At 49.5% G+C, this 17,645-nt stretch overlaps 1 protein-coding gene across 3 annotated transcripts in view; it reads right to left on the bottom strand.

Annotated features, from left to right (window-relative positions):
* The window catches only part of grid1b (glutamate receptor, ionotropic, delta 1b), a 112,141-nt gene that overhangs the window by 17,131 nt on the left and 77,365 nt on the right, over positions 1–17,645 (bottom strand). For 2 of the 3 annotated variants that reach the window (XM_029844280.1, XM_003961085.3), the window contains exons 3-5: positions 10,721–11,005; positions 6,830–7,035; positions 1,197–1,250 (exon numbers count right to left, since the gene is read on the bottom strand). In XM_029844280.1, the coding sequence (XP_029700140.1) occupies positions 1,197–1,250; positions 6,830–7,035; positions 10,721–11,005 (545 nt within the window). Of the gene's footprint in view, positions 1–1,196; positions 1,251–6,829; positions 7,036–10,720; positions 11,006–11,493; positions 11,668–17,645 lie in introns of those variants that run through there. The other variant, XM_029844294.1, reaches the window with a different exon arrangement.

The raw sequence follows: 17,645 nt of genomic DNA, 5'->3' as shown, positions 1-17,645 counted from the left end.
GCTAGCCCAAAGAAAGAACCCGCTCTAGATATTCAGGTATTCAATCGTCAAAAATGACAAGATCGACGCGTTAGCTCTGGTGTCGCTCGCTTTACTGTGAAAGTCCAACTGTGACGCTCTTATTGTGGAGAGGAGTTAGGAGCAGGTGTCCACCGTGGCCCCCGTTAGCTAACGGTGGGACTGGAAGGTTAAACGCCACCGACAGGTTCAGGGTAATATTCCCACAGACACGCGTGAAGTCCCCGCGGATGGCTCCGCCTCAACCCTGTGGTTTCCCATCATGCTCAGCAAATGCTAAGCTTAGCCTCATTTTAGCAGCAGGCCCTGACTTTGTGACCATTTGCTCCATTTTTTTCTGTCTCCTCCCCTGAACTTTGGAGAGGAAATGTCACGGCGGCAGCTGATATTTGCTGTGTGACGCTGGAGAAACGTCCCGTCGGGCCGTGACGCTGTTTTTATCGCTGTCATCAGTTGTTTCTTTTCAAGTCGCTGCTTCAATCTAAAGTAAATTATTTAAACCGCTGCTGCTTCGCTCCCCCTCCGTTTGGTCGTTTGTGGCGTTTTAATTGACGCCTCTTGTGGTCTCAGTGGACGGACGCGGAACGGGACGACTTCCTGCCTGCGAGCAACAATAATGGCGTGCTATCCTCGCAGACGCGGTCGGAAGACTGACTAAATGAGCGCGGCACCTCGGATCCGGAGGTTCTGGAAGGTTCCCCGGGGGCCAGCGGTGTGTGGGTGTGATGCCAGAGCGTTGCAATTCCAAGGTACACCCGTAGAGGGCGCCAGAGGTGGAGGTTTTTGAATTGCACGATCACGTGCGCATTTTCCTCCACCTCAGAAACCTTTTAGATCAGTTGCGGTATCTAACCCAGCCTTTCTGCCATAAACAGCTTTTCTTAATTGCGACCTTTTCACCAACCCGACCGGCAAAGTGACAGTTTCCTGTTTCGTGTAAACTCTGCGAGACGTGGTTATCGAAACATGACGTCTGACATTTTACGTCCGGCGGGCGCGGTTAGCTGTCTGGATCAAGACAAGCAGGTTTCAGCGTGGTGGAAGTTTAACGATCATTTAGAAGGTTGTTTTGTGTAACTGCCGTTGATGTTCACCGAAGGCATCATGACCAGAACGCCCTGAGTGTCGAGCGAAGAGCGGCGTGACAGTCACAAACGTGTCGGCGGCGGACGGGTTACCTCGTTGACGAACACCCAGTGGCTGTCTTTGGAGGCCAGGTTGGTTTCCACCGCCTGCAGACACAAAACACAAAACACTGTTAGCCAGCGCAGAAGCTCTGCTGCTAGCTGACGTGACACGTCGCTGTTCCGGTGCTTCCTGTTATCGTGACAGCGAGCGGCTGTTGGGCAACGATCACTGATCACGCTGAGACGTCTGCGCAGGAAATGATGTCGTCGTTGCGCGATGACCTGAAGGTGAGTGCGTTGCCTTCATCGTCCTCGTTGGGTGGACACTGACGACAACGACATCCATGGACCAATCTTAGCTAGCAGCGGACCGCTAGCATAAGCCAAGGAGTTTCTTCAGACTCTTTTCTTTCCGTTGTTGTTTAACACCTTTTTTTCTTCTGTTGCGCAATTACCATAAATTTCGTACATTTTTCCACGCTTTGACCCCTGCGGTTTATAGAGCGATGTAGCTTATTTATGGATTTTTATGACTTCCTCAATCGCCCCCCCAGAATAAATAAAGGCTATTTATGAACGGGCCGCCACCAGGGGGCGCTTGATCAAAACAGGGGTCCAAGAGCTACAATAATGTGCAGAGGGAGACGCTAGTTTAAGTTTGTCTTTCTGTGCCTCATATACACGCCATCGTCATTGATAACACACGGAGAAATGCTAACGATGCAGCTTTGAAGTTAAAGGCTAACGATCAACAGGGGTATTTTTTGGTGTTTTACTGTAGTGTCAAAGTGGGTGGTGTGCCTCACATTCAGGTTCGCTCTATAGCGCGGAATTTACGCTATGTCACGGCCGTGAGACATAAACGAAGAAACAGCTCAGCGGCTTTGCTACGCAGGCTCCAAATGTCTCAAACAACGCCGCCGCCGCCAGTGTTGAGGAGTTGCGCCTAAAGGAGTCACGTTCCTTTAATCGGGTATCACTCAGCCGGAGAGACTGAAGAGTCGCTGACGAGCTGCGGAGAGCCGACATGATCTCTCTCGCTGTTTTTCACCGCGTTCAACAGAGAAAAGAGAAGAAGAAAGGACGGAGAACAAAGGAAGAAGATGCCGCCTTTCTGAAATGACACTGGCTTCTGATGGATCTTCTGTCTCCGCAGCACAACGACAATCAATCATCTTCATCACTGCAAACACACAAAACACCCTCAATCATCCGGGTTCGTCCAACCCTTGGAAATAGTCGCCGTTCCTACACGGTTACTATAGTGACAATGGAGCACAAACTGTCAGAGGTCATCAGCTGGGATGTTAAGAACAGATAAGATGCTTTTGTTCCACATTAGAAATGTGTTACACAGCCCACAGCAGCTCCCCCTACTGGTCAGACGGAAGAAGACAGGGTGAGGGGCGCCTAGCTGGTATAGATTGTGCTCCGCTGCTCCTCGTCTCCATCTCTGAGGACTTAATAGACCTGACAACAAGCATTAGTTGGACCAATGCAGCGGCGGCGAGGACGTTCCTCCCCACCCGGATGCTTTTAACACACTGTTAATGGAAGATGGTGGGATCAAACCCCCGGAGGACGCCGCTCGCCAGGAGAAACCCGGCAATATCAGACCTATCTTTAAGAGTGAGAAGTGAAGTGGGAACCATGTTCTCCAGGTTCTTCTCCTGGCTCAGACGGCCCGATAGTGGAAGTCTCCTTGAGCTTTGCTTCACAACTCCAGCTACAACAGGTGTCCACGTTCGTGGCTAACCGTCCCCCTCTCCGCCACATTTAAAGGTTGACTTACTTTACTTCAGTGCGACAAAATGTTTGATGGCAGAACCACAACGTGGACGTGTGGTCCAACGTGACCCAACATTAGCAGGAAATTGGGCAAAAAACAAACAAATTAAACAAAAACACTTAAAAGATACAGGCCCCAAAGGTGTGACTCAGCAGTTACCATGCCGACGGGGCAGCTACCACCACAAAAGAGGCAACCCACAGGGGTCTTCAACGACCGAATGGTTCCCACAATGACAAAGCAATTACAAAAAATCCAGTTGAAGTTGACGGAGGAGCCGTGGAGCTCCAGACGGTGGAACGGACCATCGGTGGTGGTCTGGCAGGTGCAGGGGTCACCAGAGCTCCTGGATCCACCAGAACCTCAACTTTTCTCCAACAGCGTCTGCAGCTTCGGCCTTTTGTCCCTCTGTCTTCACAGCCATGAAGCAACAAGTCCAGCAGATGTGGAGGAAGAACAGGAACGTGAAGCCTTCACCCGCATGATCTGACCTCCGCAGGAGATGTTTCCCCTCCTGCAACAATGGCTGATTGGGTCTCAAGCGTTCGCCAATTACAGAGGTTATGCTTTCCTCCCAAGGCCTTCTGGGAAAAGAAGGTCAGCATCTGCCGTTCGACCCCCCCCCTTCCCCGTCCTTTCAGGCATGAAGAGGAAGGACGTTTGCTGACCTTATGGGGACGTAGAGATACGAAAACTGAGTAATAATCCAAAGACAGTTTCACTAAAACCAGCTTTAGAAGCTGGGAAAAGAGAGAACACACACACACACACACACGCACACACACACACACACACACACACACACACACACACACACACGGTGGCTGTGTGATGTATGTTCAAACACACTTGTTGAATGCTGAGACATGACAGGAAGTGCAGTGAAAAATGCAGGAAGAGGATTTTCCATCTCCTCCTCAGAGATCTCCTGTCATGTGCGACGCCTCACTCTGACTACTAATACGAGGCTTCTGCAGCGGAGCCACGTCTCCATCCGAACGGCGCCAGCCTTCCAGAGACCCTCCATTAGCACGCTGCACGCTGTTGCTAGGTGACCGCGGCGCACCGGCGAAGCCCGCTTACATTTACATGCAGAGCCACGCTTCAAGTCAGACAGTCGTCGGTTCCTCAGGTGTTCCTCAGGGGTCAGAGCTGAGTCCTCGGGTGTTCTTTGCACCTCTGTCCACTAAACTTGTCTCATTCTCTGTTATTGAGCTGCTTTTTATTGATTTTATACAGAAATGCTATTTTCAATCGAACGTTATTTAAACGTTCGCATTCGTAATTTCATGATTTTTACGAAACTCCGTGACGTGAAGAAGAAAACCCTCGTTAACCATCTTTTTAAACTCTCTCTCTCTTACGGAGATTAATGAGGGCCGGGCGCGCCGAGGACGCCGGCGCCACTGGTGAAAAATGATGCTATTATTTGTGAAGATGGTGTATGTGTCTTCATAAACCTGGTGTGTGTGACCTGTACGTTAAGAGTTACAATCAAAGCTGCAACAGGTAGCTAACCTGGTGTTTTTGAGACGGCCAAATAAAACCCGAGCAGACGATGAGTCGGCAAATAAGGAAATACCCCCGGCAACAGCTTCACGTTGATAATGAGACCAAATTACTTTTTTTACATTATTTTTTTACAAACTTGCAGCAGGGTTTAATGTGTTTAATGTAACCAGAGGCTTTAATGGCTATTATTGTTTAGAGAGGCTTAATTTCACGCATATATCAAGGAGCCATAAACTAACACACAATGGAGAATTGCTAATGCTCGCCCTAAATAAGCGGTCGATGCGACGTACAGGACAACGGGAAGACGACAACAGGTGAGAGATTTAGCAGATTCAAGAACTCGTAAACCCGCAGCGGCTCGTATTATAGGCACAGATATTCACAGATTTAAACACACTGTTGGCAAGAAGAGTGAAAAAACATCAGCAGGCCAAATGTGGGCAGATGGTTGTCTGAGATAAACACTCCTTTTAGAGAAAATACGCTAAAACATCCACGTACATCATTTCCAAGTTGACTGAGCATTTCGCTAGCAATATAACAGGAGCTGACAAGATGGAGGTGCCTGAAGGTGTGTTCATAGTCATGTGAGGTCAGCAAAACAAGAGCAGATGGACTGGCTGGCTAGCTGGTTAGCATTCACAAGGTCACAAGGTGAGATTTAATTGGACAAACTCATTTAACAGCTGACTTCCGTGGCCTTAGAACCACTCCGATACTTAGAAAACATAAAAATCTTGAGACGGGTGGGTGGGTCGCTCGCTGCTGAGCGGCACCGCAGCCATCTGGCTGGTGGGTAAACACAAGCAATGATTAGCGTCCTGCTAACACTGCTAATGACACCGGGATACTTGACGTGCTGTGACTGCGCTTCCTATTGCGAGCTTAACGGAACCCAAACAAGAAACTGAAGAAAAAAGAAATGTTATAAAGTCATTTCAAAATGGAGTTTTTGCTAATTCTCTTTGTCATAAAGTTGAAAATTCTTATTCTGACAACATCCTGTGACAGATTCACAGGGAACGGAGCGCGTTGACACCGTGTGCGAGGTCAGGACCTGGCTACTAGCCTGTTATGCTAACCTTCGCTAAAGCTCGCAAGATCGACCATCCCATAAAAAACAAACTGAACGCTCTGCGGAGAGGCGGCATGAATAATAGATGGCAAAAATGAAGTTGGGTGTTTATTTGCTTTGTAAAATGAAGTTCTTCAAAAACAAAAGCTCTCAGACAGAATTTGTGCTGCAGGATGGAACCATAAACCTCTCTCACACACACACACACACACACACACACACACACACACACACACACACACACACACACACACACACACACACACACACACACACTTTTCTATCTTTGTAGAGACTTTAATAGACATAATACTTGGGTCCTCACTAAACCCAATTCTAACCTCAAACTTAAAACTATGTTTTAAACCTCAAACTGCCCTTTGAAGCTGTGAGGACCAGCAAAATGGCCCCACTTCGCTGGTAGAACTGATGTTCTCAGTTTGTAGCAAAAGTGAGCACACACACACACACACACACAGTCATCAGCTCCATGGCAACACTCCGCTGCATCCCACCACAGCGCCTACTAAACTGGGACTTTAGAACTTCTTTATCAGCTCATTAGTATTTCTGTAACCTTTAATAATTCAATAAAATTTCATCAGCTCTTCTTTGATACTTTAAAGAAAAAATTACTTCAAGAGTTCATCAATACTTCCGGAATATTTCTCTAATACTTCAATAACCTCGGTCAGGACCTCCTGGACGCTGCCGTACTGAGCAGCTCCGGATCAGGTTGCCGGTGTCGGAGCAGGTTGCCGACGTTGCCTAAGGTCTCTGCGTTGCTGTTCCCGTGGTAATTAGAGCGTCAACATTGTTGCCCAAACAAACAGTTTCCTTGTTTCCTAACGAGTCTGTTTGCATGTTCCAGGTCCAGAAGAAAATCAGGTTCTTGACCTCGTTGGTGTTCTGTCTGATCTTTGTTCCAGATCCACTAACTATAAGCAGCAGTGCTGCAGGACTGTGATCAGACGTTGTTCTTCTGATCTCTGCACGCCGCCACAAACCTGCGGGCGGCTGCGCTAAACATGCTAGTCCGCCACATCTCCAGGAACTCCTCCAACTCTCCGGGGCAGCAACGCAGAGGAGACAAACCGCTGACCTGCACCAACTTTTCAAGGTTCTGGAGAACTCCAGGTGGACGACTTCCGAGATTATCGAAGATGAAGAGAAGGAGGAGCCGACCGGAGAACCTCCAGAGTCTTTACTGAGTCGACTGGATTTAGAACATGTTGACACACACAAACAAGGCCTGCGATGACTCTAGACCTGTTCTAGTCCCATGACGGTGGAACGTGGACTAACCTGCTGGATGAACGTGTAAGCTCCGCGGGGGCTCAGGAGCAGGATGGCTCTGCGGAGCGTGTCTCGGTATCGGTTGAGCTCCTCGGTCCTCATGGTGGTGAAGAGGTTGGTGAACACTTTGCTGATGTTGCGGTCCACTCGCTGCAAGGCCACGTCCACGCCCTGACGGGACGTCTGGTCCAAAAAACTCTGTAGGCCCCGAATATCTAGAGGGATATGAAGAAGGAAAGACACTGGTCAACATGTCAACGTCTTCATGCTACTGCGTGGGCCTTCGGCGTGTCTGGACCCAGTCCTCGAGGACCACAATCCCGCCCGGTTTTCTATCCCACTGGATGCATTTTCGACCTGGTAGGACAGAAAACCCAGCATGGCTGTTCTAGGCTAACCTGTTGGACAATGCTAATGAGTTACAGACGATGCTAATGTATTGCTGACTGTGCTAATTGTAAGAAAAGAGCACAGTTTGGACAATCCACCTCAAATTTAGAGGACTTCATTCTCTGAAATTTCTCTGAACGGTCCTGAAAATGTTTAAGTGTCTCAAAACAAAACAGAACATTCGCATTTTCAACCCGAAACAAAAAGACTGAAACGTGAAGGAAATTCCCGGGAAATTCCGTGGATTTCCAGGAGTAATTCTCCGACGGTTAGCTAATTTGGATTTCTCTATCTCGTCCTCCTCTGTCACGCCCCAGTTTCCCCATTTAAAGACAATATTTAGTGCTACTCCTGTGGAACAGGTTTTAACCAGGTTCTAATGAACCCCATTGCTCTGAGCAAAGCATGATGGGAGGCGGGAGAGGAAGAGCAATTATCTTTGAGCATCAGAGCTGCAAAAATCGGAAAAACACCCGGAATCTGACAGGAAGACAGACGGACGCAGAAAAACAGAAGGGAAAAGTGGGGATGTGATGTTTATATTTGGAACAGAAGTTGTTAGATCGCTCCGCGCTTTATTTGTTGTGAGGAGGGGCACCTTCTGGTGGAGACAGCGCCCCCTGGGCGCCATTAAGAGGACAGGTCAGCTCTGATTGGCTGCTGAAGAGGGAGGTGGCGGGAGGATGGTCAGGCATGTGCGACCTTGATCTTGTGGGTGAACTGGGTGCGTGACCTTTCAGGAGCGGTTTACCTCTGTTCCTGTCAGACTGAACTGAGCCCGGTTGTGGGTCTGGACCCCCTGAAGGCCCGGGGGTCAGCTCACGCTAACGAAGATGATGATGGTTCTATTATCTCGTCTCATTGGTTCCAGAGCGACCAGCTGCTACCGTAATTGGCAGGTCCGTCTGTAATTAGCTGTCGGGCAGATTTTTAAAAGACGGTCAATAAAAACAGAAGCGAGACGAGCCGGCGCTGTGGAACATTTTCACGTCCAATCCGAGGCTCGTTATTGATCTGTTTGTTTCCCGCCGCAGGAAAAGATCCAAATGAGGCAGGAGCGAGGACGAGGAGAAGGCCAAACCGGCGTTCCGCTCCGGCCTTCGTCTGCCGTGGCGCTTTTTAATTTCAACGAGTCGCGGCCGATCGGGGTTCAGTCAGGGGGAGGAGTTAGCTGTGGTGCTAATGCTAGCTCGGCACACACACCGGAGCTGGAACTCAAACCAGCGGTTTTGGTAGTCACGTATCTACGGGCGACACCAGAAACGCCTCGCCGTCCCAGCCAATCCCGCAGCTCGCCATTAACACCGTTAATTGATTAATTAGCCGATTGAACTTTAGCGGCAGGCTTGTTTTCGCGCCGATAACAGACGATCCATAACTGTAACCTTCAATCAAAGGTCATCCCTGCCATGTGCGTCGGAAACGGTTTCATCAACCCACGAAGCGGAAGACGCCACGACCTCCTCCTTCAGATTGTCTGGCGCCTAGACGCAGTTCTCCAAACATCTGCGCCGCTTCCAGGCAAAATTGTCTCGTTCGCCTCGGTTAGCGGCAACCTCAACAGCAACTGGAGACCTCCTGATTGGGTTCTGTTGTCAGAGGTTCTGCCGTGTCGCCGGGCCGATAGTCCCGCTCTGAGCGACGTTCCCCAGAGTTCGTCGTGACCAGCCGTGTTCAATGCCAGTTCCTTCCGCGTGGAGATGAACGGCCAAGACGCTCTAACTCGGTTAAAGTGAAGAACTTTAATGCTAATGTTCTCTCTGGATACCTGCTCCACGCATTTATTCAACCATATGAAGACGTATCGCTGCGGCGCGGTGGCGCACACACATGTGCGGAGCGTAATGGCTCCGGGCCGCTCCGGGAGTTCCTCCAAGAAACTTTATTAATGTGGCAGCCAGACAAACGTGAAACGATGAAGAATCACATTCATACATTCTCATGAGGGAAACACAACATCCCATCTTCTCAGCGCTACGTTCTCTTCGCCTCCATTAGGCAACAAAGCCTTTCTGTAAAAGGGATGAAAATCCTGGGAATAACATATGACGCCGATGTTCCTGGTGAAGATCCAACCATCCTGAACCAGCGGGGAACACCTGAACCGGACTATATTGGACAGGACGGCTTAAAAAACAAGGGAACAACAACAGAACCAAAACAATGCTAAACCCAGTTCTTCCTCCTCCTCGTTTTCTTCTTCCTCTACCTCCTCCGCTCTTGCTCCTCTTCCGTTCCTCCTCATTTGTGTCAAAGAGGATTAAAGTGCTCTGAGAACCACTTAGAGAACCTCACATTGCTTCATACATATTTAAAGCTGCATGAAGCAAAACAAAACGATGTTGAAGAACGCCTCATTGGTTCTCGGCTCGTTAGCGCTCAGTTTGTTGGGTCTCAGCAGGAAACTCGGAACACAACACAGAACTAAAGTTTGTTGTTTGGAATTGATGATCATCTGTGACCTCAGAGCACACGTCGCCAGAACCTCAGCCGTAAAAGTAGGCGCTGGTTTTGTTTAAAGTATTTTCTTCACCTCAACCGTCTCGGCGTTAGCGGCGGTTCAGGCGTTCAAAGGGAGGAGGGATGAAAGGAACGAAGGCACGGCTCCAGCCGCTTTGTTCTCTCGGAATGTTACAGGATGCGTTGTAAACACAACGGAATCAGATCCATTGTGCCACCTGTGAAACAAATGTTAGCATACATCTGAATGCAATGTTTAGCTTTGTAGCATGACTGGATTCCTCCACTCATCCCGACTTTCCTCCACGGAATCCGTGGGCTGATGTCGAACCTTTTGAGTGACCTTTATGACCCTTAGTTGTTCGTCATTAGCGTGTTATTAGCGTGCCTAACGATGAACAAAAAAACTCGGACTCCCCCCGACAGCACGTTAGCAGCAAAGTCTGACTGGATCTTTTAAAGACACGCGTTGGTACGAGGGGGGCGGGGCCAAAAGGCTCGTTTAATCATCATCACAGCCGAGCGTCCGTGGCCGATCCGCCCGGACTCGGCCAGACAACCAAACCAAAAGACCCATCTGCTCCTCGCCTTCACCAGCAATGAGCCCGCTAATGGGGATAAATGGGCGCCATTCGCTCAGCTCGCACTTTTAATGGCTTCGCTCATCTCGACGGGCCGACGCAGGAGGGATGGAGATGAAGAGGAGGAGAAAATGGGGACACCGGGGGTTAGACGAGTCCGTGCAGGCGCGGCGTGAACTTTCCTCCAGTTTCAGACTGGAATATTTTCAGTTTGTGTGTTTATTCATTTGTCGTTCCGGACAAACGCGTCCAACAACATGCGTGTTCGCACGAGCGACCGAAATGCACCAACGTAAACACGCTTTTAATGTGAAATATCGTGTAAATGGTGATTTACCACAGCTACACTCAAGGGCAGGGCCTAACAGACCGCAGTCGTCTGATTGGTCGACAGGCAGGAAGTGAGGATTTTATCATTATAAATGCTAAATTTTGTTCTATAGCTGGTCGACGGGTGTGCATCACCTACCGTACTCAACGTCGTAGAAGATGATGAACTTCTGCCAGCCCAGCTCCTCCACCAGCGTCAGCATGACATCGTTGAGGCGCACCGGCGGCCGGGCGGCGAGCGTGTAGCGCTGCCCGCCGGGGCCGGGGTTGAGGCGGCAGGCGGTGCGGGGCGAGCCGTCGCCGTTCCTCTGGATGTACAGGTGGGGGATGTGCATGGCGTCGGTCAGGGACTGCAGGGCGCTGGCGGAGGCGCAGCCCGTTGAGGTGACCAAGGCTAAGATGCCCTGGTTCATCAACTCGCAGGCTGGGGGGGGGAAGGACAGAGATGATGTCATGAGTGACAGTGACCGCTAACACAGGCTTTAGCATTAGCTGGCTTCTGTGAGCACCAGGCGGCATTACACCTGGACAGGTGATCAGTCCAACGCCAAAAATAGCACCTGCACACTTGCGCCATCTCAGGCAACGTGTGGTACTGCAGGAAAAGGCCCGTATTAGGTAAATATCTGCTGCACCACAAAAGACAGTAATTCATGGACATTCTAAACAAATACACATTAAGAATAAACACAATCATTATTACGTCACCCAGCAGAAAAGAAGAGGAATAGAACGTGTAAATCCTCCTGTGTTCCTATGTTTAATGAGCCTGGAAGCGTTAGCATTGGCCCAGAGCGGAAGCCACCCCGGACCAATTATGTTCTTTAATCCTGCGGAATGTTCCTAATGGTGTCGAGGGGAACGGGTCCATCAGTGGATGCTGGAAACATTGTGGGCTGAGACGTGACTCACCGTTTGCTCTGTGCTAAATGAGGCCTGCTCACTGTTTATTCCCTCCGCATGCTAATGATGCTGGCGGTGACTCCCGGCAGACGCCGGCTGTCCCCTGTCTGTCCGCTCTCATATACAAGCCGGTCACACACACGCGGACAAACGCACCTGAGCAGCAGGTGACGCGCGGAGCCGGCGCACACGACCCGCACGGTAAATTCAAATGTCAGGTCGCGTCAAAGGTCACGGCGGGGATTCTTTTCCGGGTTAAAATGCGTCTAATCTGGAGGTGGAGTGGGTTGACAGTGACCCTGGTGTCCAACGTGGCGTAAAGATGCGTTTTACTCCTCTGCCGCCAATAATCACACCTCAGACGGCGGTCAACATGGAGGCGGGGGAGGGGGGTGGTTCATGCGTGGCGGGGATAATCGCACAGATAATCGACCAGCGGGGGAAACCGAGACCAGACCAGAGGGGTTAGCAGATGAAACGTTATTGGACGACTCGGATTATTGAGTTGCAAGAATAATCTTAAATATTTCGAAGAGTTTTGTGTTTTTCCTTATGAAAAGTTATACTCCAGCCTCTAAGTTCTGTCCACAGAAGAACATCAGGTGGATTGTTTACAGGATTTTCTACACTCAACCTCAGCTAAGAACTAAGAGTTGCTAAGTCAATTTGTTTTCTTTCAAAAACTTAGTTCTTTTATTTACTGTTAGCAGATGCTAAGTGAACACAACTCAGGTGAGCGTCTTCAGGACCTCTTCTGATTGGTGGAGAAGTTTGTTAGTTAGCTAGTTTTACTAGCCACTTTCCTCCACATTGACGCTAACCTCTTTATCAGCACTCAAACTTCCCCCCTCTAATCATTCATCCCAGTCCAAACGTCAAACACCGGCTGGTCCCCCCCTTCACCGTGAACGCATGCGACCCCACTGCTCATTTTTTACCTCCAGCCGACAGCCTCTTACATTCTCTCATGCTTAATTAAACTCTCCATCTCTATGGGTCTGGAGGCCCATTACCCAGAACACCCTGCAACAGCACACTCCAGTGCCAGCCCCCCACCCCCGACCGCTGAGTCCCTGCTCAGTGATGTCTTTGTTAATGAGGGAATCAAATGAACGACCTGTGAGGCTAATATCGCCGCGGAGCCACGCTCCATCATGGCCGATGACCTCCAGGTTTCATACGTGCACGTGTGTGTATGTGTGTGTGTGTGTGTGTGTGTGTTTGGTTTAAATAACACTGAAAGAACTACTACTATATTTGAAAAACTATGCTGCTATTTAATAGCTAAGCTAGCACTGCTGCTCATTAGCAGGATGCAGAACAATAATGATTTATTCTAAATTATTTATGGATTCCTTACTGTGGACAGATGATTATTTAATAAACCTCATAAACCAGTAAACCCTGTTTCTATTGGCTCTCCGTGCTAATAACAATCAGTGCACGGTGGTAAAGGGTAAATTCAGTTTAGCTCGATTAGCTACACAGTGGCAACATGAGCTGCATCTTCTGTTCCAGCAGGTTGATGTCAATAAAACGGCTTTGCCTCTTCTGGGAGCTAGCTAGCATGCAGAGTTACCCTCAAATGTTCCAGCAGGTGTTCATTGTATTTTATTTTGTTCAAATCTTTCGGTTCGACTGCAGAATGGCCAAAATGAGCGCACGTCACGCTTTCAGCGGTGATGTGGTGGGTAGAACTGGTGTTTACGTTAACTCAGCTAGCTAGCATTACAGCTCAGTCAGGGGAGACGCTACAACAGTGTTAACGTGATGCTACTCGGCAACAAAGGAAGCAGTGATGCTAATTTTCCTTCATTAGCAGGACATTAGCACCGCAGGTGCGTTTGTGCAAATTGGTGAGAGAGAGAGAGAGAGAAGCTGTGAGGTAAAGACGCACCACTGAGAGGAGATTCACCTGTGTAGGTAACTTATAATCAGACAGCGTTGACAAAAGCAATGGGGGGGGTAGAGAGGGAGAGAGAGGGAGAGAGGGAAAGAGATGGAGGGGAAAACAGTGTTTGTGTGTTATCTGCTAAAAGAGGCCATCAGGGAACTGTTCCCATGGAACAACAGCGCTCAGGAAGGTGGCACATTTCAAAGCAACACACACACACACACACACACACACACACACACACACGTCTGTGGTCCACATACCGACCACTGGTGGACAAGGCCCAGCCAGGACCCACCAGTGAGCGTTCTCAGAACCTGCTTGACAGTAAAACTCCTGGGTGGAACTTTCAGAACAAAGGTTCTCCCAGTTATCAAACGTGTGCCTCCAGGTTCCACACGGGGTCCGGCCTAAAGGTTCCTGCTCAAAGGCCTCTGCTACAGAAGAATGAGAAGCTGTTGAGATGGTCCCTCAGAACCTGTCCTGGTCCTCACTGACCAGCTTTCACCGCAGGAACAGAACCACGACTCTCCTCTCTCCCTGTGTGGCTGCCTCGCTCGCCCCTCAGCAGCAGCTCAGTTCACTCTGCTGCTGCTCTCATTTCCTCTCTGTCCATCATCTGATAATTCCCTGTCTCCAGGGTCTCATCTTTAACTTTATTAGTTTATTGTTGGTGTAATATCATAGCAGTAAACTCAACACACACACACACACACCCACACCCACACACACACACACACACACACACCCCAGAAGGAGAAAAGGAACGTCTCCCACTCCTTGTTCTCTACCGGAGCTACAGATCAGATGTGCACGTCTTCAGGGATCTTCTCCAGATTCCTCAGACACGTAATCTCTGGAGGTGTTTAGCTCCGCCCACCCCATGATCACCGAATCCACCAATAAAATACTGTCTTCAGACGTCCGCCAGCAAATACTAGAGGAATATGGACATCATAAACGGATCCCGGCGTCGGCACCGTTAGCCCGTCCAGTTGCTGCCAACGTCAGTAACGCACACGCGTTGCCGGGGAAACGACTTGATAAGAGCCGTTAGCTGCCGTGCTAATCTACAGTTACGATAATGGTTCCCTTTGAAGAAAATGCTTGAGCACCAACAAACATCCGGCGCCGACCAATCAGATTCCCGTTTCTTCTTCCCCTTCTCGTGATGACTGAATATTAATGCTCACAAACTGATGGTTTGCTCGGGAAAGTCGTCCCCCTCATCATTTCTCCCCCTGCTCTTCATCCGCCCACTCCCCACTTCCGGACTCCTTCCGTCCTGATTTTCATGGAAATGATGGGTGAAGTGCTGAAGGAAAACGAGTGCAGGGGCGGAAAATGGAATCTGAAACGTTACAGGGTCCAATTCGGAGGACGAAACAGGAAATGAGACCAAGAGGAGAGGGGACGAAGGACAAGTGGGACACAACAGATGAGTCTAAGAGACGGAAGGGACGCCGTTAGGATAAGAGAGAGGAAACGAAATGAACCGGGAAAAGGGAGGGGAGGAATCATGTGGGAGGAAAGAACAAGGGAAGAAAGAAGGAGTGAAAGTGACAGTTGGAGGAGGTGATGCAAGTCTTTCAGGAGGACGATGCTCCGCCCGGGCCGGATTGCCAGGACCAATCACTGATCCGACCCAATGATCAAGGCCCGTGGGCCGGCGGTGAAGACTTGTTCACATTTAGAATTCTGGGAATTCTGATGACGATAAAAGTGTTCCTGGATCAGCATCCAGTTCCACGCGACTCCTCCGAGAAGCCTCGTCGCGTTCTGCATCATCGACCGTTCCTGCTTCCCACCTCTCGTAGGAGCCTCTGCCAACATCGCCACGGCGACAGCGAAGCCGAGAGAGGCAGAGGTGTGAAATGGCTCTGATGGTGCTTCTGGCCTCCGTGGACACATAAAAGACGGAGGCGGAGGTGAAACGTTCCCACCAGGACGCTAATGGTGCGATGTTGTCTCCACACGTTTGGTCGGAGATTCGGCGGAATATTCCCACAGACCAGCCTGGCGACGCAGGAGATCGACGGTTCGAACGTGTTTGTTTTTCCTCGCTGCGGTTTTCTCCTGGGAATTCGCGGCTACAACGGCCACTACTGAAATCGTTGAAATGGGGTTTGTTACCATGGAGATGGCCGTAAACGACAGACAGGTCAAAGCGGTTAATGTCGGAGACCATAGGCGCGCTTCCACAGCTGGATTCCTGGTAAATATTGGGTCGGGAACGTTACAGGAACCGTAACTCTCACGTGGGTCTCCCAGTGGTCACGCTGCGAGGTCGGACCCCTACGCGACCTCACGAGTTCTGATCACCGGTAATCATCGTGCTTCGTCGCCCAGGGAGACGCAAACGTAATACCAAAGAAATCGGGAGGAAGGGAAGACACGTGGAAGACAGGGAATATTCTAAGAGAACGTGACTACCTACAGCTTTAATCACGGAGTTTTGCCTGGTAATCGAGAGGGCGACTGACGTCTGCTAGGCTAATAGCTCCTATTCCGCTGGGTTCGGCATCACATCCTCGTCTGGGTTTGACAAAGCCTGGGTCGACCTAAGAACCGACCCTGGAGAAGGGACTTGGTGAGGCCCCCGAAAACGTTCCTATAAAGGGCCGTTTGCTAGAGGTTCTCCCAAGGAGGTAACCCTTCCGACCACGCACCAAATAACCATCTCCCCTCGACCACCTCCAACATCGCTGACCTTCTGTGCTCAACATCAACCTCCAGAGCAACCCAGAGGAGCAACATGTGGGAGTGTAGCCGTCGAAACCAACCCGCCTCTGCCGAGTCCAGCCCAACATATGGATAGTAAACTGGATCGAACTTTTCCGTCCCTTCATTTTGATCCTTTTATCCTTTTCCATTCTGCCTGGTGTTTCTCACACACGGCTGCAGGTCTCTCGTATTTTCGGGTGACACATGCTGTGGGTATTGCAAAATAGCTGTTTTGTTGATTAAATTTAACTCTGGAACTCATATAAAAGTTTGTTTATCCCTCCCCTGACAAGGATCCAGTCCTGGCTGTTTAATCTGGAACTAGCAGGTGTTTCTCAGCTATTTCAGCCCTTGGATGGAATTTAGGACACAAAGTTCTTTTGATTTTTAACTCGGTGACCCGCCTCCATAACTCACTCCGTTAAATCAGCTCCTGAGCGAGAAGCTAACCTAATCCCGATCCATCAGTTTAGATCAGATGCCGCTATCGCTAACTCTGATGTAACCAAAGGCAAAAGCGGCCAAAGACAGATAGAGGCGTCGCACATTAGCCGAGGAACTGAGTGAAGACTTGTTCTACCATCTCTTATCGTCATACCGCGGAGCGTTCCAAGTGTTCCAGCTGTCTCCTGTAATTGTCTCCCAAGCTATCGCTCTCAATCAGGGGCCCAAAATGGACGACGCCAGAGCTACTGACATCTATTTCGGGCTAATGCGAATCCAGTGGTGCATGAACGTTAAAATGTTCAACTCTTTGAGTATGAAATGACCCAGATCTTTAGCACCATGCTAATGGGAACTAGTTGAAAGTTTTTAATCACTAATTCCAGACCTCCATCAAATCTCCTCCGCTGAATTTAATAAAAGTATTAGATTAAAAAAGAAATTATTGTCTGTCGAGCGGAGTAAAGCCACAAGAGATAATGTAAAGCTGAAACCTAGCTTGGCTTTAGACATGATGGGATCTTACAATGGTCATTGAGGGTTTTTCACTTCAAACATGAGGATTAAAACTGAGGAGAACATTGAGGAGAACATCGAGGAGCCCCCGATGCACAGGCCCCGCCCCTTTGCTATTATTTGTGGCTTATTTCTAATCAGATCTTTGAGGGAATGAGACTTTGTTTGCAATGAAATGGGAGATGTCGCTTCATTGTTGGGGGATAAAAGTGCCTCATCACTCCTCCTGTCCTGTCTGCTGGGGGTTGGGACACACACACACACACACACACGCACACACTCCAACAGAAGACGCTGCCGCCGACGTGTGAAAACTTTACACAAAAAGCTTCCTGCCCTCAGAGGCACGACAACCTGAAAGTAAACTTTTACTTTTCATTTCAACCATTTAGCCAGAACTCATTTCCAGAGTTCCACACACGCTCCAGTTCCTCGGAGGACATTTGCGGCAGCGTCCTGGGGACGAGCCGCCAGCAGTGGGAGGAGCAATAAGAGACGAGCAGCTCTGAGGTGGAGGGAATATTGAAGTGATGAGCTGAATTAAAGGAGTTGATGCGGAGGACAGACGCAGCAGGATGAGATC

Source organism: Takifugu rubripes, chromosome 1 (assembly GCF_901000725.2).
Source record: "Takifugu rubripes chromosome 1, fTakRub1.2, whole genome shotgun sequence".
Taxonomy (NCBI): domain Eukaryota; kingdom Metazoa; phylum Chordata; class Actinopteri; order Tetraodontiformes; family Tetraodontidae; genus Takifugu; species Takifugu rubripes.
This window is presented reverse-complemented; position numbering and strand designations above follow the sequence as displayed.